The sequence below is a fragment of the Catharus ustulatus genome, chromosome 2 (assembly GCF_009819885.2).
Source record: "Catharus ustulatus isolate bCatUst1 chromosome 2, bCatUst1.pri.v2, whole genome shotgun sequence".
Classification (NCBI taxonomy): domain Eukaryota; kingdom Metazoa; phylum Chordata; class Aves; order Passeriformes; family Turdidae; genus Catharus; species Catharus ustulatus.
In genome coordinates, this window is record NC_046222.1 from 337,957 (window position 1) to 362,236 (window position 24,280).

The following is a 24,280-nucleotide window of genomic DNA, read 5'->3' on the forward strand; positions in this document are numbered from 1 at the left end:
TTTCATCCATTTCAGGCTCCAGGGAGAGCTCAGAGCCCCTGCCGGTGCCTAAAGGGGCTCCAGGAGAGCTGGAGAGGGACTGGGGACAGGGGATGGAGGGACAGGACACAGGGAATGGCTTCACTGCCAGAGGGCAGGGCTGGATGGGATATTGTGCAGGAATTGTTCCCTGGGAGGGTGGGCAGGGCTGGCGCAGGGTACCCAGAGCAGCTGTGGCTGCCCCTGGATCCCTGGCAGTGCCCAAGGCCAGGCTGGACACTGGGATTGGGGCACCTGGGACAGTGGGAGGTGTCCCTGCCACGGCAGGGGAGTGGGAATGAAATAAGCTTTAAGGACTTTTTCAACCAAAACCATCTGCGATCCCATGATTCGATCCCTCTGCAGTGCCTGCTGTCACTATGGCAACCTCTGCGAGGACATACTGTGGGATTGGGATGCTGTGTGGGACTGGGATGCTCTCAGGGCTGGGATATTCTGTCGGATGAGGATGCTCAGCCCCTCAGCCCTCGGCCTCTCAGCCCCTCAGCCCTCGGCCCCTCAGCCCTCGGCTCCTCAGCGCTCAGCGCTCAGCCCCTCAGCTCTCAGCCCCTCGGCCCCTCAGCCCCTCAGCCCCTCAGCCCCTCAGCCCCTCAGCCCCTCGGCCCCTCGGCCCCGCCCCGCTCCCGGAGCCTGCTGGGAGTTGTAGTTTCTCCCGGCTGCCGTGCGTCCCTTCCGCGCCTCGGGGACTACATTTCCCGTCATGCGGCGGGGCGGGGGCGCGGCGGGGGCGGGCCCGGTGAGGAGGAGGAGGGTGAGGAGGAGGAGCAGCCCGAGCGGCCGCTCCCCGTTAATCGCCGCCGGGTAAAAACCGGCCCCGCGGAGCCGCCCAGCGCCCCTCGTCCTGCTCCGCCTCTTCTCCCCTCCCGGGTGATGCGCGCTGCGGCGGCGGGCGTGGCGGAGTGAAGAAGCGGTGCCTTCTCCGTCTTCATCCTCTCCTTCCTCCCTCCTCCTCTCCCGCGGCCATGGGCGACTGCGGAGCCCCCGGGGACGTGAACTCCAACGTGCTGGTGGCCCGCAGCACCGGGGACGCGCAGCTGGACAAGGCGGTGTGGCAGTGGCTGAGCTGGGACAAGGTGGGCGAGCGGCGGCCATCCCCCGGTTCCCTCCCTGGTTCCCTGCTTCCCTCCCTGGTTCCCTGCTTCCCTCCCTGCTGCCCTTGGAACGTGCCCCGGCTCCGGCAGGTGCGCCCGAGCGATCCCTGAGCCGCGCGGGGAAGGTGCGGCTGTGCCCGCCCGGCGCTCACCTGAGCGGGGATGGAGGGAGGGATGGATGGATGGATGGAGCCATCCTGGTACCTGGAGCACCGTGCTCACCTGTGCAGGGATGGATGGATGGATGGGGCCATCCTGGCCCCTGAAGCACCGTGCTCACGTGTGCAGGGATGGATGGAGCCATCCTGGTACCTGGAGCACCGTGCTCACCTGTGCAGGGATGGATGGATGGATGGAGCCATCCTGGTACCTGTAGCACCGTGCTCACCTGTGCAGGGATGGATGGATGGATGGAGCCATCCTGGCCCCTGGAGCACCGTGCTCACCTGTGCAGGGATGGATGGATGGATGGAGCCATCCTGGTACCTGGAGCACCGTGCTCACCTGTGCAGGGATGGATGGATGGATGGATGGATGGATGGAGCCATCCTGGTACCTGGAGCACCGTGCTCACCTGTGCAGGGATGGATGGATGGATGGATGGATGGATGGAGCCATCCTGGTACCTGGAGCACCGTGCTCACCTGTGCAGGGATGGATGGATGGAGCCATCCTGGCCCCTGGAGCACCGTGCTCACCTGTGCAGGGATGGATGGATGGATGGATGGAGCCATCCTGGTACCTGGAGCACCGTGCTCACCTGTGCAGGGATGGATGGATGGAGCCATCCTGGCCCCTGGAGCACCGTGCTCACCTGTGCAGGGATGGATGGATGGATGGATGGAGCCATCCTGGTCCCTGGAGCACCGTGCTCACCTGTGCAGGGATGGATGGATGGAGCCATCCTGGTCCCTGGAGCACTGTGCTCACCTGTGCAGGGATGGATGGAGCCATCCTGGTACCTGGAGCACTGTGCTCACCTGTGCAGGGATGGATGGATGGATGGAGCCATCCTGGTACCTGCCCCACCTGCTCCCTCCCTGGTGCCTGCTGGAGTGGCCAGCAGGCAGGAGAGAGGGATGGATGGATGAGTAGCTCATTAAAATGCAGCATGAGTCTGTTTCCCTCAGCTGCCTGACTTTAACCCCTCCCCAGGAAAGAAACAGCCAGCTTCCATCATTCTCCTTCTCTTTTCAGTGCCAGCACGCAGTCAAGAGCACTGCAGGCTTGGTTAATTCGGATTGAGCCGCCCAAACCTGTGACAAGTGTGGTGTTAGAGGGTATTTTGCTTGTCCTGTTGCTGAAAGGGTTACTTTGGTTTTTTGAGTGGTTTTTTTTTGCAGCTGATTTGTGCAATCATCATGGCCTGTGCTTTAAAGAAATACCTTGGTGATGGGGGAGGGTGAACCACCAGCCCCCCAGTGGCTTAGGCTTCTGACTGCTTTTTCCTTTATTTTTTAGGTTTCTCTCCTGAACTTCTTTTGCCATTATTTTTATTGACTAGGACTGCCGGTGTGCTGGTGCTGCTTCCTCTTTAATTCCATCCTGCCAGCATCAAGGCAGGAGAGCTGCAGCAAATGCCACCTGATGGCTCTGAGCTGAGCTTTCTCCTGCTCGGGAACATGGTCTCTCCTTGCAGCTTTGCAGAAATTAACAGGTGCCATCTGCACCTTCTGCACTCGGAGCTGCTGCTGTGACAGTCCCTGGGAATGGTGGCACGGGGGAGGGAAGGAGTGCAGGAAGGAAATAGCATTCCTGATAATGCATTTCATAACCCAGGCTGAATTCCAGTCATTTATTTATTTTTTTTATCAGTAATGGCTTGTTAGTATATTGAAAGGCTTTTGTTGTTTTTAACAGGTTGTTTTGTCTTTCCTGAAAACTGTGTGGATTTCCCCTGGGGAAAAAACACTCGGGTTAAAACTGACCCCAGTGGGACGTCCCCATTTCTAGAGCTCCTTCCAGGGCTGCAATTCACAGGTGAAATCCAAACTGCAGGGGCAGTGTGAGTGTACCTGTTTGCCCTCGCCTCCCTAGGTGACAAACACGACCTTTCCTGTTAGGCTGCTTGCACTTGGAGAATTCACAACTGCTTGGAGAGGTTTCCAAGAGAGCTCCTGGGAAGCTGGACCTCTCAAAATCTCCTGGATGAGGAGAGGAGGGCTGGGGGCTGCTTGCTGGGGCCAGGGGTGGTTCAGAAAGGTGTTAACAAACCAGGTGAAGGTGTTGTGGGAGGGGAAGGCAGGGAGAGACCAGGAAATGTGGCAGGAGCAGGGATTGTTGATCCAATGCCCTTGTATTTTACCACAGACCATATTTCACATATTTGCTGCTTATCAGGCTTGGCCCCCCTTCCCACCCCCATCTTCCTCAGCTGCAGGGATGTTTGTCGCCTCTGATCAAGGAAAAATCCATGCACTCAGCTCCCAGCTGTGGGAGGCTTTTGTCCTCCAACTTAATTGGAAATTGCTTGCTGTAATTAATTACCAGAGCTGTGCTCTCTGCCCTTTGTGGCTTGGTGCTGGTGCTCACCTCTCCTGAAGCCCGGGGTGAGTGCCCTGCTTTCCTCCCCTTCTCAGCAGCATCCTCGCTAATCCTGGCATTCCCCCTTCCCACCCTCCCTGAGCCAGGCTTGGGGACACCAGGCAGCGCCTTCTGTTCGATCCTGCTTGGCGAAGTGTGTGAACAATCAGTCATTGTTCCCCACTTTCTCCCTCTAATTCCCTTTCCTGCACTTCCTCATTTTCCTGTTGTGCTTCCCCACGTGCCTGAGTCTGCAGCAGGAGCCTGGCTGGTGTGGCCAGCTGCTCAGAGCAGCCTTTGTGCACACTCTGCTCCTGCCTGGGCTACCTGGGAGGAGCTCTGGCTGCTGGAGGCACTGAGCTCCACCTGAGCTGGGGGAGAGCTGGAATTAATTATCCAGGAGCTGTTTGTGCGGGCGCCATTCACTGCGTTCTCCCTGGGTTTTACTAATTCATGGACCGAGTGTCATTGTCTCTGCTGTGGTGTGGAGGGTTCTTCCTTGCTGCTGAGGTGGTTTGGGGGTGTCCCTCAGGGTTATTCTGATTTTTGTGGCTTTTGAGATGCTTTCCAGGAGGAAATTGAGACCAGTAACTTACTCCAGTCGTTTGACTTGCAATATTTTTGCTTATTAAGAGTTAAAAGTGAATTTTTAACAATAACTTTGGGGAAATGAAGGCCACAGAAAAATTCATTGAAACTCAAACCAACCTGGGACTTTTCCCCTTCTTTCAGCAAAACAAACAGGAATTGCTGTGAGTAGTAAATGGCCAGTTATTTTGACAGGGTGTTAGCATTGAAACCTAACTCTGGTGGTAAGTACACGTGATTAACATGACTGGGTGTGAAAGATCTGTTAGAAATACTCGGTTAATGCCCTTGTCTTTGATTCTGCACTTGCTCCAAATGTTGAACCTGTGGCAGGGCAGCTGGCCCATCCCTAGCCCAGGGTGTCCTGCTGTCCCCTCTGCCCCAGCAGGGTGTGTGCAGGTGGCACCAGCCTCTCCAGGCCACTGTCACCTTATCTGTCACCTCCTGTGTGGCTGGCCCTGAGCAGGAGCTGGTGGCTGCTGATTGTGGCCTCGGCCTGGCCCTTGTGGGCTGTGCTGTGTGTGCTGAACATGGGCAGATGTGCTGTACAGGCACCATGGGGAGCGAGGAGAGGTATTATATAATAATATAAATAATTATAAATGATATAAATAATTATATGATATATAAAATAATTATATTATATATAATATTATATATATTGTCATTGTAGGTACTGGGTCACTGGCATTATTGTGTACACATAATTTATAATATACACATAATCTAATTAAAAAATCTACTATATGCTCTACCATACATTTATATTATGCATCTATTACAACACATTGTTATTATTGGTTTATTTATATACACATGTATTATCTCTGTAAGAGGCATCATTATTTATCCATCTATAATGAAGACACATTGAAGTTGAAGTGTTCCTAGTGTTCTTGGAGGGTGGTCAAATAAATGTTTGGGTTTTCTATAGAAATTGTGGTGCTGGTGGTGTGGTTTGAGAGTGTGAGTTTGTGTTGTGGTTTTCTGGTTTTTTTTGCAAAGGAAAATATAAGAAGGTGAGCCCTTCACTCCTGGGAATTTGAATTGCTTTGTTAGAACCGTTGGCATGCAGGGATGTCTTCAAGCTTTGCTTTTTAAAGGAATGGCTATTTTTGTAACAAGCAGCCTAGTTTGTTTCTGCTAAAGACAGGAAACTTTAAGCAATTTTGTATCAGGGTTGGGTTTTTTTGTTTGTTTTTGGTTTTCTTTTTTGTTTGTTTGTTTGTTTTTAAAGGATAGTAATCATTCAAATCCTGTTGTTTAAAGTTTCTAAGGAACTTTTCTTTTTTTGCACTTGGGAAGATGAACCCTCACAAAACCCTTCAGATGGGTGACTTGATTTCATAACTGCCAAGCAAACCGGCAAAACCCCTTGTTTGTTTGTTTTTCAGGATTTACCCACTCCTGTAGATTTCCCTCTTTCTGTTGGCCCTGGGGTTTTCAGTCATCTGTAGAAAGCTTGGATATTTTCACTTGTAACTTTTTTCTCCTTCTTTATTTTCTGTAACTTCAGCTTAACAGAGCGTGGCCTGAGCAGATGAAAATGTTGTTTGTGTGCTGTTTTGGCCAAGTCATTTTTATTCCTTAGGAAATTAAGGAGTTTCAGTGAAAAATGCTTGTTAATCTATTTTTAAAGTGTCTGTTATATTGCTTGAGTATTGCCTCAGTGTTGCAAAGCTCCATAAACTGTGGAATGTGTAATTTCTGTTCTGTTTTTGCAGGGAAGCAATGTGGTGTGTCCTAAAAAGCTGCAGAGGATGCTGTGTAATGTAATAACTGTATTTTAAAGCAACCCATGCACTATGATAGTGTGAAATGAGCTTTTCAATGCTCTTGCCTTAGAGTCTTTTCACATCACTCATTTGTTTTCTGGTTGGCTGCCTGCGAACAGCTGAAAGAGAAACTTTCACTTTTGCAATTTAATATCTATTGTGCCCCATTGTTTTGGCTTCTCTTTAGGCCTGTGTTTGGCTGTGTAGTGAGCAGTGTCTTGCTTTGGTTGCCAGGCCATCCAGGACAATGGTGACTTGCCTTTATTTTAGAGCACACAGGAATAAAGTTATTTGAAATTCACTTGCCTTGTCCAGGGTCTGTTATCAAGCTGCAGGGATGGTTTCAGGTTTTTCCATGTGTTTTACTGATTGTTTTGTTCCAGTGAGTGTGCACAGTCCTGAGGAGCCTCCCCCTGTGTGTGGAGCATGTTCCCAGTGCTGCTGGAGCTGGCTGACCTCTGCTTTAAATGTCAGGGGTGCTTCACCCTTCCCTGCAGATTCCAGCTGCCTTTAACCTTTCCCTGGCGCCCTGCTTGAAGCAGCAGCTCTCTGGAGCTGAGGAGCCTGCTCCAGTGCAAGGGGCTGGCATGGGGTCATCTCCAGGGTCCCCTCCAGCCAGAGCACCCTGTGATCCCCACGGTTTTACTGTGCCTGTTTCCTGTGGGTGGGGAGGAAGGAAACGCTGCTTTGAAGTTGGGATTTTTCTGTCCTCCAGCGGCAGCGATTGGGAATTGAGTTGTGTTATTGAGTTGTGTTTTCTGCCTTGGAAAAACCTGTTCCCAACATGTAGAGGGGCTGGAGCGTGTCTCAGTGGCCTGGCAATCACATCACCACGTCAGTGGCAGCAAGGGCTCCTGGATCTCGAGTTAATCAGGATAATGTGGGAAGGGTGGGAGAGAGGAGTTACAGAGGAGGCTGTGTGTTTTATGGGATAGGAGGCATTGGCTGCGGGATTTACTGGGGACTGGTGAGTGTGGCAGCTCAGCCCCTGGTGTCAGGCTCTGAAGGAGGGCTCACTGGTGTTTTGCAGAACCAGAAGACCAAGGAGCAGATCGAGAGCCTGCTGCAGGATGGGAAGCACCAGGAGCTGCGGGAGCGCCTGTGCTGCCGGCTGAGCTTCGGCACGGCCGGGCTGCGCTCGGCCATGGGCGCTGGCTTCTGCTACATCAACGACCTCACCGTCATCCAGTCCACCCAGGTGAGCTGGGCACGGCCTGCCACAGCCCCTGCCATGGCCCCTGCCCCCGGGATCAGCTCCCATCCTGCTGGGATCCCACATCCCACAGCTGGGCGGGAGCGTGGAAGGCTCGCTGCTCGGGCAGATGGAGTGGCCTGGAGAGGTTTGGCTGGGCTGGGGGATCCATCACACAGCCCTGGAATGGGGAATGGGCTGTGAGATACAAAATCTTATGAGCTGCCATAAGAACTGGTAGTATTTGTAAAAAATGAAGCAACAGAAATAACCCCAACCAAAAAAGTGAATAAGCCTTTGCTTTTGTCTTTATCATGGGCTGAGTATATTGCACACACTTAAACAGTTATTTGTGCCCAGCTCTAGCCCTGAGTGTTGAAAAGAGAATGAGCTGATGATATATTTGGAACTCTTGCACTTGAAAAATCAGTGAAGTGTTTGACAAAACTGAATCTTACCTATTTTGACAGATACTTTTTGTAGAAATGGTGCTTCAGCCATGTGAGCAAAGGTGTTTCATTACATGGTTTAGCAAGGGCTGGTAAAACCTCTCATTTGATTCTGTGCATTAAACATTTTAGCTTTTTTTTTTTTTTGCAGGCTGATGCTCTAACCTCCCTCAGGACACGTGGCTGAGATAATGCTTTCTGTTGGCCTGGGATGGAGGGATGTGCTTAAAACAGCTGGGACTCTCCTAAGCTGCTGATATTGTCAGAGTTGTACAACTGGAGCCCACACTCTTGTGGAGAGGCCAAATTCCAGTGCTGTTTATGGAGGTTTTGTGTTGGAGTGTTGGTTTGGAGCCCAGCCTCCTCTCTGACTGTTTTGCTCTGCAGCATCTCCTTGGGTCTAACCAAAAGCTTCCTTCAGGTGTCTGACCTGTAAACTGGACACATCCTGGAATGCTGCCTCCTCCTTCCTGAAGCAGGAGTGCCAGCCTGCCCTGCCAGGAATGCTGTACTGGCACCAGCAGCTCCGGGTGGATGCAGTGGGAGCAGACTGAGGAGTTGGGGAAGGGGATGGAGAAGTCAGTGTCTTGTTGGCAGTGCTGGGATTGCCCTGAGCCAGCCCTCTTTTCCTGGAAGCGGAGGGAGCTCCTGGGAGTCCTTTCCCTGCTGCTGGGTTTGGAGGTGCTGGCCCTCGCTGTCCCTCTGTGGCTTAGGCTGGCTCAGCCACATTCCTGGCAGAGAGGGAGAGCTTTGTGCTGGCAAGCTCATTTCATGGGCATTGCTGCTTTTTGGGAGTTACAGACGGGGGGTGTGTGCGTGTGCTCCCTCTGCACAGCTGCTATTTTTAGTTGTTTATTAGAGCTGTGTGTGGAGCTGGGAAAAACAGGCTCTGGGAAGTGGGCTGGAACTTGTTTCTGAGGCAAACTGCAGCAGATTTAATCTTTGTTTGAGCACTCCTGTTCCAAAGCTGAGGGCAGGAGCAGTTCTGCTGAGCATGGGCAGCCCTGGCTCTCTGGATTTGTCCTTAAGCTGGGTCAGGATTAAATGGCCAGTGAAATAGCAGACCTGAGTGTAATTAACACTTCCTCCAGGTAAAATAAGCTGCAGTGGAGCTGCGTGTGTGTTCTGTGCCCTTCATTTGATCTGGGTTTTTTTTATTTGATTATACTGGTATCGTGCAAAGTCAGATCCAGGCAGGTACAGAGTGTTCAGCAGTTGCTGAAAGTTGCCAGTATGCAAACTCCCTGTAAAGCCCTGATTCCCTGGCTTTTGTCCTCCTTGGATGCATGTCCAGGTGCTTTTATTAGTGGGAAAGAAACCTGTCACTGATCTCCACAGTGACTAAACCAGCCACCTCTGCATCAAGGAATTTCCTGCTGCCTAAGGAGCAAAGCTAAAAGATGGGAAAATTAAATGCTGAACTTTGCAAAGCTGTTCCTACCCCTCTGGATTTCAAAACCAGAAGATCTTTGGGTCTTATTTTTTATACCATCACTGTTCCCTCACATCTCTTTTGAGCATCAGGGACTGGACCTGCTGTAGGTGTAGGCTTGTTCTGTTCCATGGGTTTTGCATCAGGAAGTGACCTGAACAGAACTGTGGGAGAGGGAATTGTGATACTTCAGTCACCTGAAGAGAATTTTGGCTTGGATCTGAGGCCCTTTTACAGGTGTGTGTGCGCTGAGATCTGCTAATGAGCTGTTAATTATCACCAGGAGATGCACCTTGGCCTTGTTTAGAAATGGTAGAAATTTAATGGCAGTAGCAATTAGGGACACTATCGAAACCTGAATCTTGCTAAAGGGTAATAGAAATTCTTTAAGGAACTTTACCCCAGAGGTGCTGGAATTCTTAACTGCCATTGGGGCACCTGGAGGAAGATTGGTGGCAGCTGAGGTGGAGAGTTGAGATAATGAAGAGGCTCTGCATTAATTTCCTCACTGACACTTATTGATTTACTTTTATTTCCTGCAGCTTTCATAAAGATGTTTGGATAGCAAGCAAGTCCCTTAGGACTGAGTTAACTCCAGCTGTGGAGTCTGTGGCTGAGCTTAAGGGATGAATTTTAAGCGAACTGCTTCGTGGCAGAAAGACATTCCTGGTTTTCTTCATGCAGAACCTTAGGCTAAATCAGGGATCTGTTACAAGAAATCTGCTGTCCATGTCTTTAGGTGTTATTCAGGTCAACTTGAGGAGTTTTTCCCGTTCCTCTCTTCCCTCTTTGCAGCTGTGAATGGAAGTTCTTGGCAGGCAGTCAGGGCAGGGTGAGCACTTGGTGTGTTTTGGGTTCATTGTGGGGGTGACTCCAGCAGGTGATGCTGCCATGGCACAGCCTGCAGACCTGCCACTGCTCAAAGAGTTAATTATTTTGGGAATAAACATATCCCTCTCTGTAAATCCCTCCCAGTCTGCAGCTGAGAGGGCTCTCCAAAGAGGTGCCAGTGCCCAGCAGGTCACACTTTGGAGCACATCCTTTCCCAGCCTCTACAATCTGTGATTCTGAGGGAAACTGGAGGAGAAGCTGAGCTTCCCACCCAAACCATTCCCTGGTTTAAGGCAAGTTTAGGACTAGCACTTGGGACACAGTGCTGAAAATGTCTGGAGTTGTACTGTGGGCAGAGGGACAAAGACAGGCTGACACATCTCACACTGCCTGAGGGGATGGACGTCCAAAATATGGATTTTTCTCAATTGAGTCTTGAGAAAATGGATTTGACTAAATGAAACAATATAGATTGAAAACGTGTTTGCTTCTTGAGGGTTTGTTGTCCTACTCACTTTTATTTCTCACTACAGTTTCTGTGATTACTTGCTTTGTTTCAGTGGTCACTGGGGGAAAAGCACTGCTGCTTTGTGAACATTGTTATTGATGTGTCTGAGCTGTGTTTTGCCTACTGACATTATCCATCCGTTGTGGAACATCACCTTTAATGTTTGTGTGTGCTGCAGTCCAGCTAATTCTTCTTTTCTCTTGTCTTTTTTTCCCTCCAGGGGATCTACAAGTACCTTGAGAGGAACTTTTCAGACTTTAAGCAGAGAGGCTTTGTTGTTGGATATGACACACGAGGTCAGGTCACCAGCAACTGCAGCAGTAAGAAGTATGAGTATTGATTACACTTGCAAGACTAGAAATGAAATTGTGACTTTAAATGTGTTCTGTCCTATCAGCACTTTTCCTTTCTGTGTGTGATGAGCTGGGCACACTCCCTGCTGTCCCTTAGTACATTCAAACAGTGATGAGGAGAGGCTGGGACTAAATCCTTTGTGGTACCAGTTTGCCAGCAAAGGAGGAGTCTAAGGCTGCTTGTTCCACCACAGAATTTACAGATTGAGTGCACAACAACATTAGGCTTAGTCTGCCTGGAGACAAATTTGAATATGGAGGTAAACTCAGAGTATTAGCATCCAGCTGGAAACCCCTGAATATTAATGCACTTTTAATACTGTTGTTCTCACTTGATTTAAGCTTGCTTGGGGGAGAACAATTCCACCTGCAGCCTGCTGTAACCCAGTGTATTTTCACTTTGAGGGGATTATACCTGGAATGCTTAAAATGTAGACTTCCAGCAATGACAAATTGTGCCCTTTGCAAGGTAAGGGGAGAAAACTGCTTCCTCAGCTGTCTGAGGGATCTTAGAGATTGTCACTGGGGAGCAAGACACCTGTGGTAATGGCATGCTGGCAGAAAAGCCAGCCCAGCAGCTAATTAGGTAAAGAGAAATTAATTATTGTAGTTATTGTTTTAACTAACAGTTTGGGATTATTTTTAATTTTGTAGCACTGAATATTTTAGGGATGAAGAAGTCCTTGGTAATACAGAGCCCAGAATCCAGTGGCTCTCTCCTCCCCCTGGGCTTTGGGATGTGCAGCCCATTGTCCCCCAGGCTTTGGCACGAGGGGTTTAAGCTGCTCTGTGACAGTTTGCAAGCCCAGGCTGTGTGGGTTAGGCATGGTGTGACATGGGGAGCTGTAAGTGACGTTCCTCTGTGGCCACACACACCTGGAACACAGACTTGGTGGGAACTCTGTTTCACATGTCCAAGCAGCACCTCACTTCTGGCTGTGTCCCTCCTGTCCCTGGGGTCATGCACCCTTGCAGCAGTGCTGAAAGCACACTGAACTCCCCACCAAGAGTTTCCAGTGGGAGCAGAGTGCTGTTCCAGCTCTGTGTCCTGGGCAGCAGGGCCTGGGGAATGCCAGGTGGTCCAGCTGTGTCCTGGAATTAAACTGCTGTAAACCAAGCAGGATTCAGTAGCCTCAGCTCCAGGCTGAGCTCTCAAACTCTTCCAGGTGGTTTCAGGTGACATTTGACAGGTGCTGTGGTGAAATTCTGAGTCAGTGCAGCTTGGGTTGCTGGTGATGGAGAGAAGGAAGTCAGGATGAATGCTTGTCTGTGAGAACAAGGGAGCAAGGTGAGCTTACACCATTTAATAGCTCATCTGTTTTGACTCTGAGAATTCCCTTTATCTCCTGACTGCTAAAAAAGTTTGATATCAGCTACCTGGAAAGAGAATGAGCTTCCCTGGTGCTTGAAAGGGCAAGTTTATAATAAAGTGAGATTTAGAACTATGGGCACTGTGTCTGTGTCTAAACATCCTGGGGTGCTGCTTTGCAGAAATATATTGTGGGAACAGATCTGCTGCCTGGACACTGTCTGAAGCTGCTGAGCATGGCTGCAAACAAGCTTTGTGTGGGACACCCAGTCCTTTTCCAAACTGCTCTTTGCAGACATCTGGTACTTGAAACTCTCTGGGAAGCTGTTTGTGTCCTTGAGCAGCGGATGAGTGTTCTGCCGTGGGTTCTCTAGCTGTGTGGGGGATATCTGCTTAGTTTGGGTGAGGAACTGAAGTGCTTTGCACTGTCCAGGCAGCAGCTGGAAGTGCTGGCTCAGGTTCTGCAGCCTGAGAACTCTTACCCTGGCTGTGCAGTGTGCAGTATGCCACGGTAAGCACAAGCCAAAAAGCAGTGGAGTGCTTTCAGGAACAAGTGCCTGGGGGTGGCAGGGATTCCATCTGGCTGCTGGGCTGCCCTGGGGAGTGTGAGTGACTGAACATTTTCTTTTTCCTCTTGTAGGCTTGCAAAGCTCACTGCAGCAGTGCTGCTGGCCAAAGATGTACTTGTGTACTTCTTCTCCACCTATGTCCCTACCCCCTTCGTGGTGAGTTATCTTTTGTTCATATTGTTGGCCAGCACAGTTAAGGGGGGATTTGAGTTGACTGCAATTTATTGAGAAACTGTGGAGTGCTGCAGTGTCAGAGCCCTGGGTGAGCCTTGTCTCCTTTTTGTTTTTTTTTTTGCAGCCCTATGCCGTGCAGCAGCTGGGAGCTGTGGCTGGGGTGATGATCACGGCGTCCCACAACCGCAAGGAGGACAATGGCTACAAGGTAGAGCCTAGGGCCTGGCATGCTTGGGGTTGGACAAGTCCTTATCCAGTCCCTGGCCTTGGAACCCTCTGGGATGGGGCAGCCTGTGCCAGGGCTTCCCCACCCTCAGGGTGAAAAAGCTTTTTTATGTGTCCATTATAAGTTATGTAGAATAACCCATCCTTCCATGGCCTGAGACACTGGTGTGTCATGAGAACATGAGTGAGCACACAGTTCTGTCTTGAGCATCAATCTGTAGTGGCATTCCATAGAGTCTGATCAGCAGCTGAAGAAATGCTCCTGCAATGTGTGTTCACTTCTGAGGCTTAAAACTCAGTTTTAAACTAAGCCAGGACTGAGGTGTGTTCATGCACACCGTAGGAGACTGTGCTGAAGATGGGAATGATCAAAGAGTGGATTAATAAAACAGTGACCTTGTGTCATTCCCTGATTTTCTGGACTTTGAAGAGGGATGGGTGGCTTCACTTTGGAATCTTGAGGAGAAAACAGAGGCAGAATATCTGAGCAGAGTCTGCACTGTGAGCTCAGCCATGCTGTTGGCACCAGACTGTGGGAAAACTGGCCTCTAAGTCTTCAACAAAGACTTTCCCAGTTGAGGGTTAGATATGGTGTTTCCACTCTGGAGAGTGTTTCCAGCTTAGAGATTAGAGTTGTTCAGCTGTGGAAAAACATGGACCTTGGTACACTGCTTATCTGCTCTGCTTTGGGTTCAAAAACAAGTTGTGCTCCTTTTTCAAATGGAATGCCAGCCTTGGAGAAGGTGATATCTTTCTACTGTTGCAGTTTGCACAGCACTCCCAGATACAAGTGCCCAGTTCTGGTTTCTCACGTGCTGATATTTCAGCTGTAGTTGGTAAATACCAGCTCTTGTGAGAAGAGCTTGTGATGCTGTGTAAGCTCCACTTATCTCAACTGTTGTGAGCCTGGGTTCGTGCTGAATGATTCCAAATGTCTTGGGAATCAAGCCAGTCAGACTTCTCTGTATGACTTAGGCAGAGATTAGGTAAAATCCTATAGCTAAAAGAATTTATCAGGTTAATAATATTTGTAAATAAACTGTCTTGCTTTCCCTCAACTTACCCAGGTTTATTGGGAAAATGGAGCACAGATCACCTCCCCTCATGATAAGGAAATAATAAAATGTATAGAAGAGTGTGTTGAACCATGGAATGGCTCCTGGAATGAAAATCGGGTAGACACCAGTCCCCTCAGGCAGGATCCTCTGAGGAGAATTTGTGACAGCTACATGCAGGATCTGACCAAGATCTGCTACCACAGGTACTGTGCAAAGCACAAGGTACCCAAGTTCTGCTTTTAAGTCAGCTGTGGGTTGCATGTGGAGAAAGTGACTGCAGGCAGTCTTCAGTGTGTTCTGAGGTGTCACTAAACCCCAGGGTCACCATCCTTGGGATTAAACCTTTTGGCTGAGAATAAACCAGCTGCCTTAGGAGTGGAGCACCCCAGTGGAGGGCATTTAATGCGAGAGAACATGCTCTGAGGGTTCTGAATAAAATGCAGAGTAAAAGTGAGGTGCACATGCACAAGACAGATTCAGACTAAAGGTTAGATGGGGCAGAAGATAGAAAAAAAGGAGGATGGATGGCATGAAGCAGACCTGGAATGACACTTCAAGGTGGTGGAAGAGCTTGAGTTTGATGTAGAAATCAACAGTTTGTTCTTGGGAGACTTTGATCTGTTTCAGCCAAGGTAAATACTTCATTTTCCAGGGGGAGCTTTAATCCAGCAATTTCTAGTGCAAAATAAGCACTTTCAGTCGTTCCTTTGAAAGGGATGCAGGAATCAGCAGAGCAGTGCCGTGGGGAATTGCAGTTTGTTTTGCTTTCCCTCACGAAGATAGCCTTGTTACAAAGCTGGGGTCTCACTGGAGCTGTTTCCTCCTCAGGGAGCTGAACGTGCAGAGCAGTCTGAAGTTTGTGCACACCTCTTTCCATGGAGTGGGACATGACTACGTGCAGCTGGCCTTCAAAGCCTTTGGATTTCAGCCCCCCATCCCAGTGCCCGAGCAAAAAGATCCAGATCCAGACTTCTCTACTGTCAAATGCCCAAACCCTGAGGAAGGAGAGTCTGTGCTGGTATTTTGGTTTCTACTTCCTCAGGTTTCTGTGGGGAGGGAGAGAGCAGGGAGAGCCTGCTTTCAGCTGTGTTCATGTGGGCAATCCATGGGGTTTGTCTCCACTGGGTCTTAGATGGAAGTAGGAAGGCTGTGGGTTTATTTGCTCTTACGTTTTGGGGTTTTGTGCCCTCTCCTCCTTCTCCCACCAGGAGTTGTCACTGAGGCTTGCAGAGAAGGAAGGTGCAAAAGTGGTAGTGGCCACTGATCCAGATGCAGATCGACTGGCAGTGGCAGAGCAGCAGGACAAGTAAGTGCTGGGACCCTTTGTATTTTCCCATAGAGAAGGTTCTGAGAGCCACAGAATGTTCCCAAAAGGTTGCCAGGCACAGGCCTTCAATCCACTCTTTCCCTTAGGTATATGGATGTTTTTACTTCTGGTTTTATCCTTTGGTATAGCTCCAAATGCATCTTACATCAGTTCACTCAGCAAAGAGTAGATTAAATATTTACTGGTGTAGTAGTAAATGGCCAAATAAAGCTCAGCTGTAAACTGAGTGGTTACCAAAGACAGCAAAGTCTTGTTGTGCTTTCATTTATATCAGGCAAGCCTTCCTTGGTGGTTGCCATGGGCTTTTTTGGTCATGTGTTGATTAAAATTAAAAATATTTAGAACTTTGTTTTCCCCTGCTTGTCCATATTGAATAGAAATTATTTTTCTCCCACTGACAGGCCCCAGTTCTGATGGCTGTGTAAGTAAAAGTTGTGCAGGCCCTGCCTGACTGCAATGTCCAGGTTGCACAGACCCCTCTGTGGGGATGAGCTCTGGGCTGTTCCCCTGCTGCTGGGCCATCAGAGCCCTCAGCTGTGCTAGAGCTGCCAGCCAGGACACCCCAGGGGTCTCTTTCTTTGCTGCTAGAATGCTCTGGGCTTCTAAATCCTTGTGTGGTGGGTGTGGAGTCCTGTCAGTGCAGTGGCTTTGCCTAGAGCAGCTTGTCAGTGCTGTGCTCACATCCTGGTGCTTAGGGAGTGCAGAATTGTTCCCCTTGGCTCCCTGGGTGCTCAGGGAGTGCAGAATTGTTCCCCTTGGCTCCCTGGGTGCTCAGGGAGTGCAGAGCTCTCTCCCCACAGCGGCTGCTGGAAGGTGTTCACGGGCAATGAGCTGGCTGCCCTGTTTGGCTGGTGGATGTTCTCCTGCTGGAAGGAGAACTGCTCCCCAGATGCTGATGTGAGGAACGTTTACATGCTGGCAACCACGGTCTCCTCCAAGATCTTGAGGGCAATTGCCCTCAAAGAGGGATTTCACTTCGAGGTGAGTGTGGGTTGTGTTGTTTTCTCCATCCATCCTTGCTGGTGACCTCAGGGAACCACAAGTAGGCAGGGACTGACTTGCAGGCTTTGGCTGGGAGTTTTGAGGGATTCCACCTGGCAGAGGATGTTCTTTGACCCACTGCAGCCTGATTTCCATCTCCTCAGTGTTCTCAGGCTGGGAGATCAGTGTGGGCAAAGCTCAGTGACAGGGGCACAAATGAGCACCTGAATTCCAGATAACAGAACACCTTAGCCCTGGTTATTATCTCCCCAGAGAGGAATTGCTGTGTGTGAGAGGAGGGAGGTGTGTGCAGCCTGCCTGTTCCCTCTGAGTGTTGATGGCTTTGCAGGGAGCACTTGGAGGTTGCATAATGGCCCTTCAGGTGCCCTGTGCCAGGGGGATTTGAATTTGGGTTTGCTTCAGGCAGGGGAACTCGTGTGTTCAGATCTTTAATGCAGCTTGGTTAAGAACTTGCTGAAAAAGAAACGGGGGGTGCTCCCTCCAGACTGACAGTTCAGTTCCTGCATCAAAATTAAATCTGGTTTCTGTGGGATGCTAGCCAGAAGAGTGCCCAAAATCATAGCACAAAAATAAAGGGCCAGGCCTTGTTTATCCATGTCTTGATTAAATCTGTGGGCAATAGGAGTAAATATTTTTCCAAGTAATGAGGAATTTAAAACCGAAAGGAACTCTGAAGGCCATTTTGAGTGACTGGCCAGATAAGCCTAATCAGGGTAAACATCACTTCCTTGTGGTGGATTTGGTTGTCTCTAAATACTTTGGTTTGTTTTCTTTTTTAATTGGACAAGGACATACTTGACTGAAAGAAAAAACTAGGAATTTACTGAACCTCTTGGCCCTCTCTAAAAGCTCCCCCTAATTTTTATTTGTAACTTCCTTCTCTCCAAGAAATGCTGTTTAAGCTTTTGGCTGTTTTTGCATGATTTGTGTAAAAACCCCAGCCCAGTGCTGTCCCCTCCCAGCACCCACAAGTGCTGCTTTTATATTTCTGTAGCTTTTCCTCCTCAGTAGCTGTGTCTCATCTGATGAGCAGCACAGATGATCTGATGTGATCTCGGAGCACCACATCCCTGACACACTTTTTCCTTGGTTTGGTACTCGTGTCCTACTTCAGTATCCACTGGGAAAATGCTGTCCAGTGGCTCTTTGCCTTGGACTCATCCTCCTGACTGAAGACAGGACCTGTGTGATGCTTCTTTGCTGTCCCTCTTCTGCTTGTCAGTTAATTAGATTTAAATTTGAGGAAAGCACTTCCAAAAAGCCAGAAAATTCAAAATACATTGTTATATTTTCTCTTTGGGTTTTTATTTTTTTAGTCTGAAGTGAAGGCAACAGTGGCTGTACTTTTATCTTTGAATTGAAACGAAATTGAAAATGTGTATTTTAATCACTCTTTTTGCCCCTCCTGTTTTAGGAAACACTCCCTGGTTTTAAATGGATTGGAAGCAGAGTAAAAAATCTCCTAGATAATGGAAAAGAAGTTCTCTTTGCATTTGAGGAGTCTATTGGTATGAGTGCTGATATCCCTTTAAACTGTTGGGAACTGAGGGGGGATGTGAATAGGATGGACTGATTTTAGCTGTGAAATAAAACACACAGAAAGTACTTTATTTTTTTCCCTAGTAGTTAATAACACTGATATTTTGCTCTCATCAAATTGACTTGCCAACTCCCATAATAAATTGTATCTGACTTGCTGATTCTGGTGTTGTGCTTATCTCTCCAGCCCTATAACCCCCGAGTTAATGAGATTCCTCCTGCATGTGCAGCAATAAAGCAGCTTCCATGTGCTGGCCAATTTTCCTTTACAGGATCAAAGGTTAAATCTTCAGTCAAGTAAATCACTGTAATCTGCCAGGTTGTTTTTCCACAATCCCTTTTTTCTTCCTAGGCTTCATGTGTGGCACATCAGTGCTGGATAAGGATGGTGTGAGTGCAGCTGTGGTCATTGCTGAAATGGCAACTTACCTGCAGGGCCAGGGCCTGACCCTGGCACAGAAACTCCTTGACATTTATGAAACGTGAGTGGTGGTTTTTGTCAACATGTTCTACTGCTTCAGAGCTGGGGTAATCCAAGGAATATTTGAATACAAACATATGAGTAAGTGTTTGTGTCCCTCAGATGTTGTTGTGGGTTTTTTGATGTAGGATGGATTGCAGCCCATCACCAGTGCACACATCCCCAGGGGGGCTGGAGAGGGAGTTGGGACAGACACAGGGAATGGCTTCCCACTGCCAGAAGGGATCTGGAGCAGAGCAGAGGTGGAAGGGATGGCAGTGACCACAATCCCTGCAATAAAACAGGGATTGTGTTTGTCACAATTAAACCTTGTACTGGGATCTCTCGGGTACCAAGTGTGCCAAAACCTCCTGAACCTTCCAGCTGAAAGCATTAATGTGCTTGTAGGTATGGCTATCACATATCCAAGACTTCCTATTTCCTGTGCTATGACCCTCCCACCATCAAGAGGATATTTGAGAGGCTGCGCAACTTCGAGGGCCCCCAGTGCTACCCCAAGTGCTGCGGGGCTTACAACATCCTGCACGTCAGGGACGTCACCACGGGCTATGACAGCAGCCAGCTGAACCACAAATCGGTGAGTGCAGGGCTTTGGGCAGGGCAGAGCCTGCAGGAGCTGGTGTGGGATACAGGGATGCAGGGGCAGGTGTGGGATGCGGTGTCATTGTGACCCAGTGATGAATGGCCTTTACTGACCCGCTCAGCCTGCAGCTCCTGCAGCTCCCGGGTGCTGCCCCAGTGGAGTGAGGCTGCTGCTGTGTTGCAGGTGCTGCCAGTGAGCAGGAACAGCCAGATGCTGACGTTCACGTTCCAGAACGGCTGTGTGGCCACGCTGCGCACCAGCGGCACCGAGCCCAAGATCAAGTACTACGCTGAGATGTGTGCCCTGCCCGGGCTCAGGTCAGCCTTCCCCTCCCCAGGCTCCCCTGCAGCAGCCTGCCCAGCAAACCCACTCACCTGCAGCTAGAAGGGATCACAACCACAGAGCAGTTGGGGCTGGGAGCGCTCAGAGCCCAGCCTGTGCCCAGCCAGGCCGGTCTGGCTGTCACATCCAGGCTTTGCTCTCCCTTCTGGGCTGTGCTGCTGCTGCTCAGTGTGTTTGCAGCCAGGTGGGTTCCCACTCTCCCTGGGAGTCTGCTGTGTCACTCTGAGCTGCTGCAAGGAACTTGGTGTTGTTCACCTGGGTTGAGCTTTTTCCAGTTTAAAAGGGGCAGGGGGGGAAATCCAGGGTGTGTTTCCTCTTCTATGGAATTGTGGTTTGTGTGGGAAGGGACCTTACAGACCATCTCATTCCACCCCTCTGCTGTGTGCAGGGACTCCTTCCACTGTCCCAGGTGGCTCCAGCCTGGCCTCGGACACTTGCAGGGGTGGGGCAGCCACAGCTGCTCTGGGCACCCTGTGCCAGGGCCTGCCCACCTGACTATTGCAGCATTAATTGAGATTAATCTAATTAAAGAAGGAAAAGGCCGCTAGAGGGCTCTGGGCACCACCTTTACAAGTCCCTCCCAACCCAAACCATTCTGTGATTCCATGGTAATGCCTGCTGAAAAGGAGCCTGTTAAAGCAGGCAGTTCGGACTCTCTGCACCTGCAGGGGCAGGAAACACGACAGAGCAAGTCCATCCCCTTCAGGTCTTGCTGCTTATTTATATTTGGGTATAAATAAATGTACTATATGCATCTCCCAAACCCCTGACGTGGCCCTGCTCTCTCCTGCAGTGACAGAGGTGTGCTGGAAGAAGAGCTGCAGAAGCTGATCGAGGCTCTGATTGAGAATTTCCTGGAGCCTGCCAAGAACGGGCTGACCTGGCGCTCTGCCTAGAGCCCAGGAGGCACCGAGGACCCAGGAGCAGAACCAGCCTCATCTTTGTGTCTGTGTGTTTCAAACTGCTGCAGTCTTGTTCTCTAAAGAAAGAAGCGTTCTTTTGTCAGGCTTTCCACCAAACTGCGATAAGGAGGGGAGGACAGAGGAAAGAGTACAATCTGTTGTTGCAGTTTTCAGTTCTTTTGACCAAAAGTTTAATTAACCCACACCAAATGAACTGCCCTAGTACCTTTGAGGCAGCTGAGCTTAGCTGCTACATCTTGTCTAAAGCTCAGTTCAGGTATCCACAACACCTCTTTTCGGTGTGTGAAAATCGAGTTTTAAAGGAGTGATCACTCCAAACCAACAAAGGCTGTTTCTTCCCTGCAGCTCTGAGACCTTCTGCACCTCCAAAAGCATCAAAGCAGAGCTCAGCAGTTCTTGTTTAGCAAAGCGTTGACATTTTTCAGCTACTTAACAATTCTTCTGTCAGTAAAGGTGTTCTTGGGCGTTGTAGCTTTCCTCTGTGTGTATTAAAGTAATTGGCAGTGAAACACAATAGTGGCAACAGCTGCAGCTTGGGGCTGGAGTTGCCCGGTGCCTTTGCAGGGCTTCCAAAGGAGCAGGAACTTGGTCATTCCTTGGTGAAATTGCCCCTTCTGACTACCATAGGCTCTGTAGCTACTTTTTGTCCCACATCTCTGAAGGGTCCTAAGATTTCTTGGTTTTCTGCATTCATCACTTTGAATGAAAATGCCAGTCAGTGACTTCTTGGTTTTTGCTGGCCTGAATTCATTTTGTCTGTGTATTAAAGAGGAAGAAAGTAGAGATTAATGACTGGCACAGTTATTAAATTGTGATTTTTGAAATTCTTTTTGGTCATGTCCTGTCAGGTAATTTGTTAAAATAGCACTTACAAGCAGTATAATTCTTTAAGGGTAAATTTTAAACAACTTCTCTCATTTGTTTTCTCGCTTTGCTCAAGTAGCAAGTGAGACTGCTAATCACATTGTCCAGAAAAAACCCCACCCAAAGCAATACTCAAGGTCTCCTCGTGGTTGTATTTTTGGGCGGTAAAGGCAGGGTTGTGGCACAGGGGAGCTGGTTCTGGACAGCTCCCTGCTGTCACTGGCAGCAAGTCAAGAGAAGCAGCAGCAGCTGAGTGCGGGGTTTCAGCTGTGTTGGAGATGGGAGAAGACCCCAGGCTGCTCTGGAGTTCAAGCTGTTGCTTTGCCACTATTGTTGCCTCTCCAAATTCATCCTCCCCGATGATGCCCTCGCAGCTGGGTGCCAGAGGATGGCACAGGGTGGGTTTGTGTGCTGCCTCTCCTTGGCTCAGAGAGCCCTGAGGTTTGGGGGTTTCCTGCTGCCAGCAGCTTTGCACTATATCCATGGAGGAGTTATTTCAGTGTCTGTGAATGTATGTGTACTAGAGAAGGTCTGTGTTGCACAAGTTCTGACCTGTCACTGCTATTTATTTATTTTTTTTAAGAGTATCTCTGAATTGTTCTGCCATTGAGTGAAATGTATCTAATGCCAAAAGCTTGTGTTTTTTTACCTTGATTGTACATTTGACTGACGTGGTGGGGAAAACAGGTGAACCCAGTTGGACTCAGAGGATGGTTTTGTTGTTGTCTGTGCTGGGCAGGGCTGGGAAGGCATTTCTGACTGCAGCTTTGCCTTCAGCTCTCCGGGAAAGGTGCAGATCTGCATCACCACTGCGCTGAACCTGAAGGAGCTCTTGCCATCCCTTCCATTGGCAGCAGATTAAACCCTGAGGCGCCGAGGCTTTTGTTCTCCAAGTAGTGAAGAAAACAAGTGGCTTGGGACATAATTTTGAGCCAAGACTGTAAAAAGCATGGGGGGTGTGTGTGTGATGGGCCCAGCTGTGTGCTGCTGTAGCAGTCCCATCAGTGAGTGATGCTTGTGCTCTAGTCTCCCCAGAGATCTGCCTTGTGTCAGTAGGCGAGTGCTAGGAACGCAGAAAATGTTTTCAAGTAGGCATTGTTGGAGCTGGTAACTGTTCATAGTCTATCTTTAATTAAAGAGAGAACCCAGCTGTGGGTGTTGTGTGCCTGGGGTTTTCCCCATGGCTGGGTTTGACAGTGAGCTGTAGCTGCAGTGATGCTTTTGGGAGGGCAGCAGCAGGCACAACGCGTTGAATGTACTTTCAGGGTATAATAACTATTTGCTGTTTTGAAACTGCTGCTACTGTTGTTTTCCTACTGTATTGGAACTGTTTGATATATTTATACTGTTCCATTTGTGGAACTCGTTTATCTCCTCCCTCCAATCTCACTTCCCTTACTTCTGTTACTGTGAAGGACTGGAATTCTCATTTCCTTGCCCTGTAACTTTGTTGTGCATCGTGTTAGAGTTCACTTGGTTTGTGCACAACCTTCCTTGAGCTGTCAGCTGCTCGTTCCCACTTCTCAGATAAGAACAAAGGCTTTTCTGACTCGAGTAGAAAGCAGATCAAAGGACACTGTGGATGCTGTTTCCGAGGTGCTTCCAGGTAAAACACCTTTCCAAAGGCTGGGCAGTGGCTAAAGCTGTGGTCATGCAGCCAGTGTGTGGGGTTCAGTGGTTGATAAAATCTGCAGGGCTTGGGTTTGCCCCATGTCTGTGACACGTTTCCATGGGCCTGGGACAGGAGCTTTTCAGGTTCAGGGCTTTGCCAGGCAAGGCTGAATGTCTGTGAGGCTGAGCTGGTAGCTCAGGTGGTGGTAGAGCATCCAGGTGTTTGCAGGTGCAGCCCACGTCTCTCCTGCTGCCCCTGACAGGGTGTGTGAGGGAATTGCTAACTCGGGAATGTGTGTAGCAGGGAGAGCTGGGCTGCATTGTGCTGGGCAGTGCTGCCTCCCTGTGCCCCCGCAGGATGTGACTGCAGGGCTGGAGGAACCCTGCTCATCCCCTCCTCTGGAATGCCAGCCCTTCCCTCCGAGGAGGGGAGATGCACCCTGGTGGTGGCAGGCAGTGCTTTGTGTGCCCTCCCTGCCAGGTCACGGCGGGTTCCAGCTCCCCTTTCCTTATAGGAGTGTTTGTGGGACACTCCACTCCAGTGGAAGCCAGCAGAGGAGCATGGGCTCTGCCCCCGGGGCAGGGTGGGCTGTGTGTGCTGCTCTAGGGAGCACCTGGCTGGGCTCTGACTTTAAAACTGATACTGTTATCACTTCGTTTTGTCTTCCCTCCCCTTTCTGTCCTCTCCCAGACTGAGGGGGGCTCCTTGCATGGTGACACCTGGGTGGTTACAGTGCAGCCCGATTCCCTCTGCTCAAGAATGGCTTTGTACAAGGTGATTGAAGTATCTCGAGTTGCATTGTTCTCCTTGCCTGGAACCTTGGGGCGTTCTGGATCTGTACTCCTGTTTACCTGATGTCTGTTCTGTAAAACAATGGGGTGTATTACAAATGCAGAGTGAGAATTTGCACTTTTCTGAAGAGTTTCTGTGTACTGCTATGTGGATTTAGCTGAATGAAGTGTTCTAAGTAATAAAATATTCCCTTCATAGTCTCAATCCAAGTTTCTTTGTCTTCTTTAGCCATCACTTCTGCCCCAGAAGCTGAGCTGGGCTTGCAGGAATATCCGTGTGCCACTTGGATAGGGCCTGGGAGCAAGGAGCTGTTCAGAGCTTCCTTTTGCTGGCACTGAGCTCGGTGCTGGAGCTGTCCCTGGGGCTGTGTCCCTGCAGTGAGCACCAGGACCTGGCCATGTCTGCCTGGGAGCAGCCAGGATTGCTGGAAGCTGATGGGTCCTGGCAGGCAGCAGTGCCTGGCTTCACATTCAGCTCTTGTCAATTAAAATGTTAATTTAGTAACTAAATTAATTACCAGCGTGCCATGGCCAGCCTGCGTGGGCTGTCCCCTGGGCTCGGCTCTCTGCAGGCTCCTGAGGCAGCTCTGCATGAATCCCTGCTGGATTCATCCTGCTTGGTCCCTGGAGTCAAGGGAAAGGGAAACTGAGGCACAGGGGGAAAGAGGAATGGGCTCAGGGCCCTGTCCTGCCCAGGCAC

At 49.7% G+C, this 24,280-nt stretch overlaps 1 protein-coding gene across 1 annotated transcript; it reads left to right on the forward strand.

The window, feature by feature from the left end:
• The first annotated feature begins 784 nt into the window (after positions 1-784).
• On the forward strand, positions 785-23,785 carry PGM2L1 (phosphoglucomutase 2 like 1). Its single transcript, XM_033084440.2, has 14 exons — positions 785-1,112; positions 7,047-7,214; positions 10,649-10,755; positions 12,731-12,815; positions 12,958-13,041; positions 14,126-14,319; positions 14,945-15,134; positions 15,325-15,422; positions 16,244-16,424; positions 17,860-17,953; positions 18,337-18,466; positions 18,853-19,042; positions 19,232-19,365; positions 20,184-23,785. Exons 1-14 carry the CDS (start codon positions 1,002-1,004, stop codon positions 20,284-20,286), a joined length of 1,869 nt encoding a protein of 622 aa, XP_032940331.1. The 5' UTR covers positions 785-1,001; the 3' UTR covers positions 20,287-23,785.
• Positions 23,786-24,280: the final 495 nt, after the last annotated feature.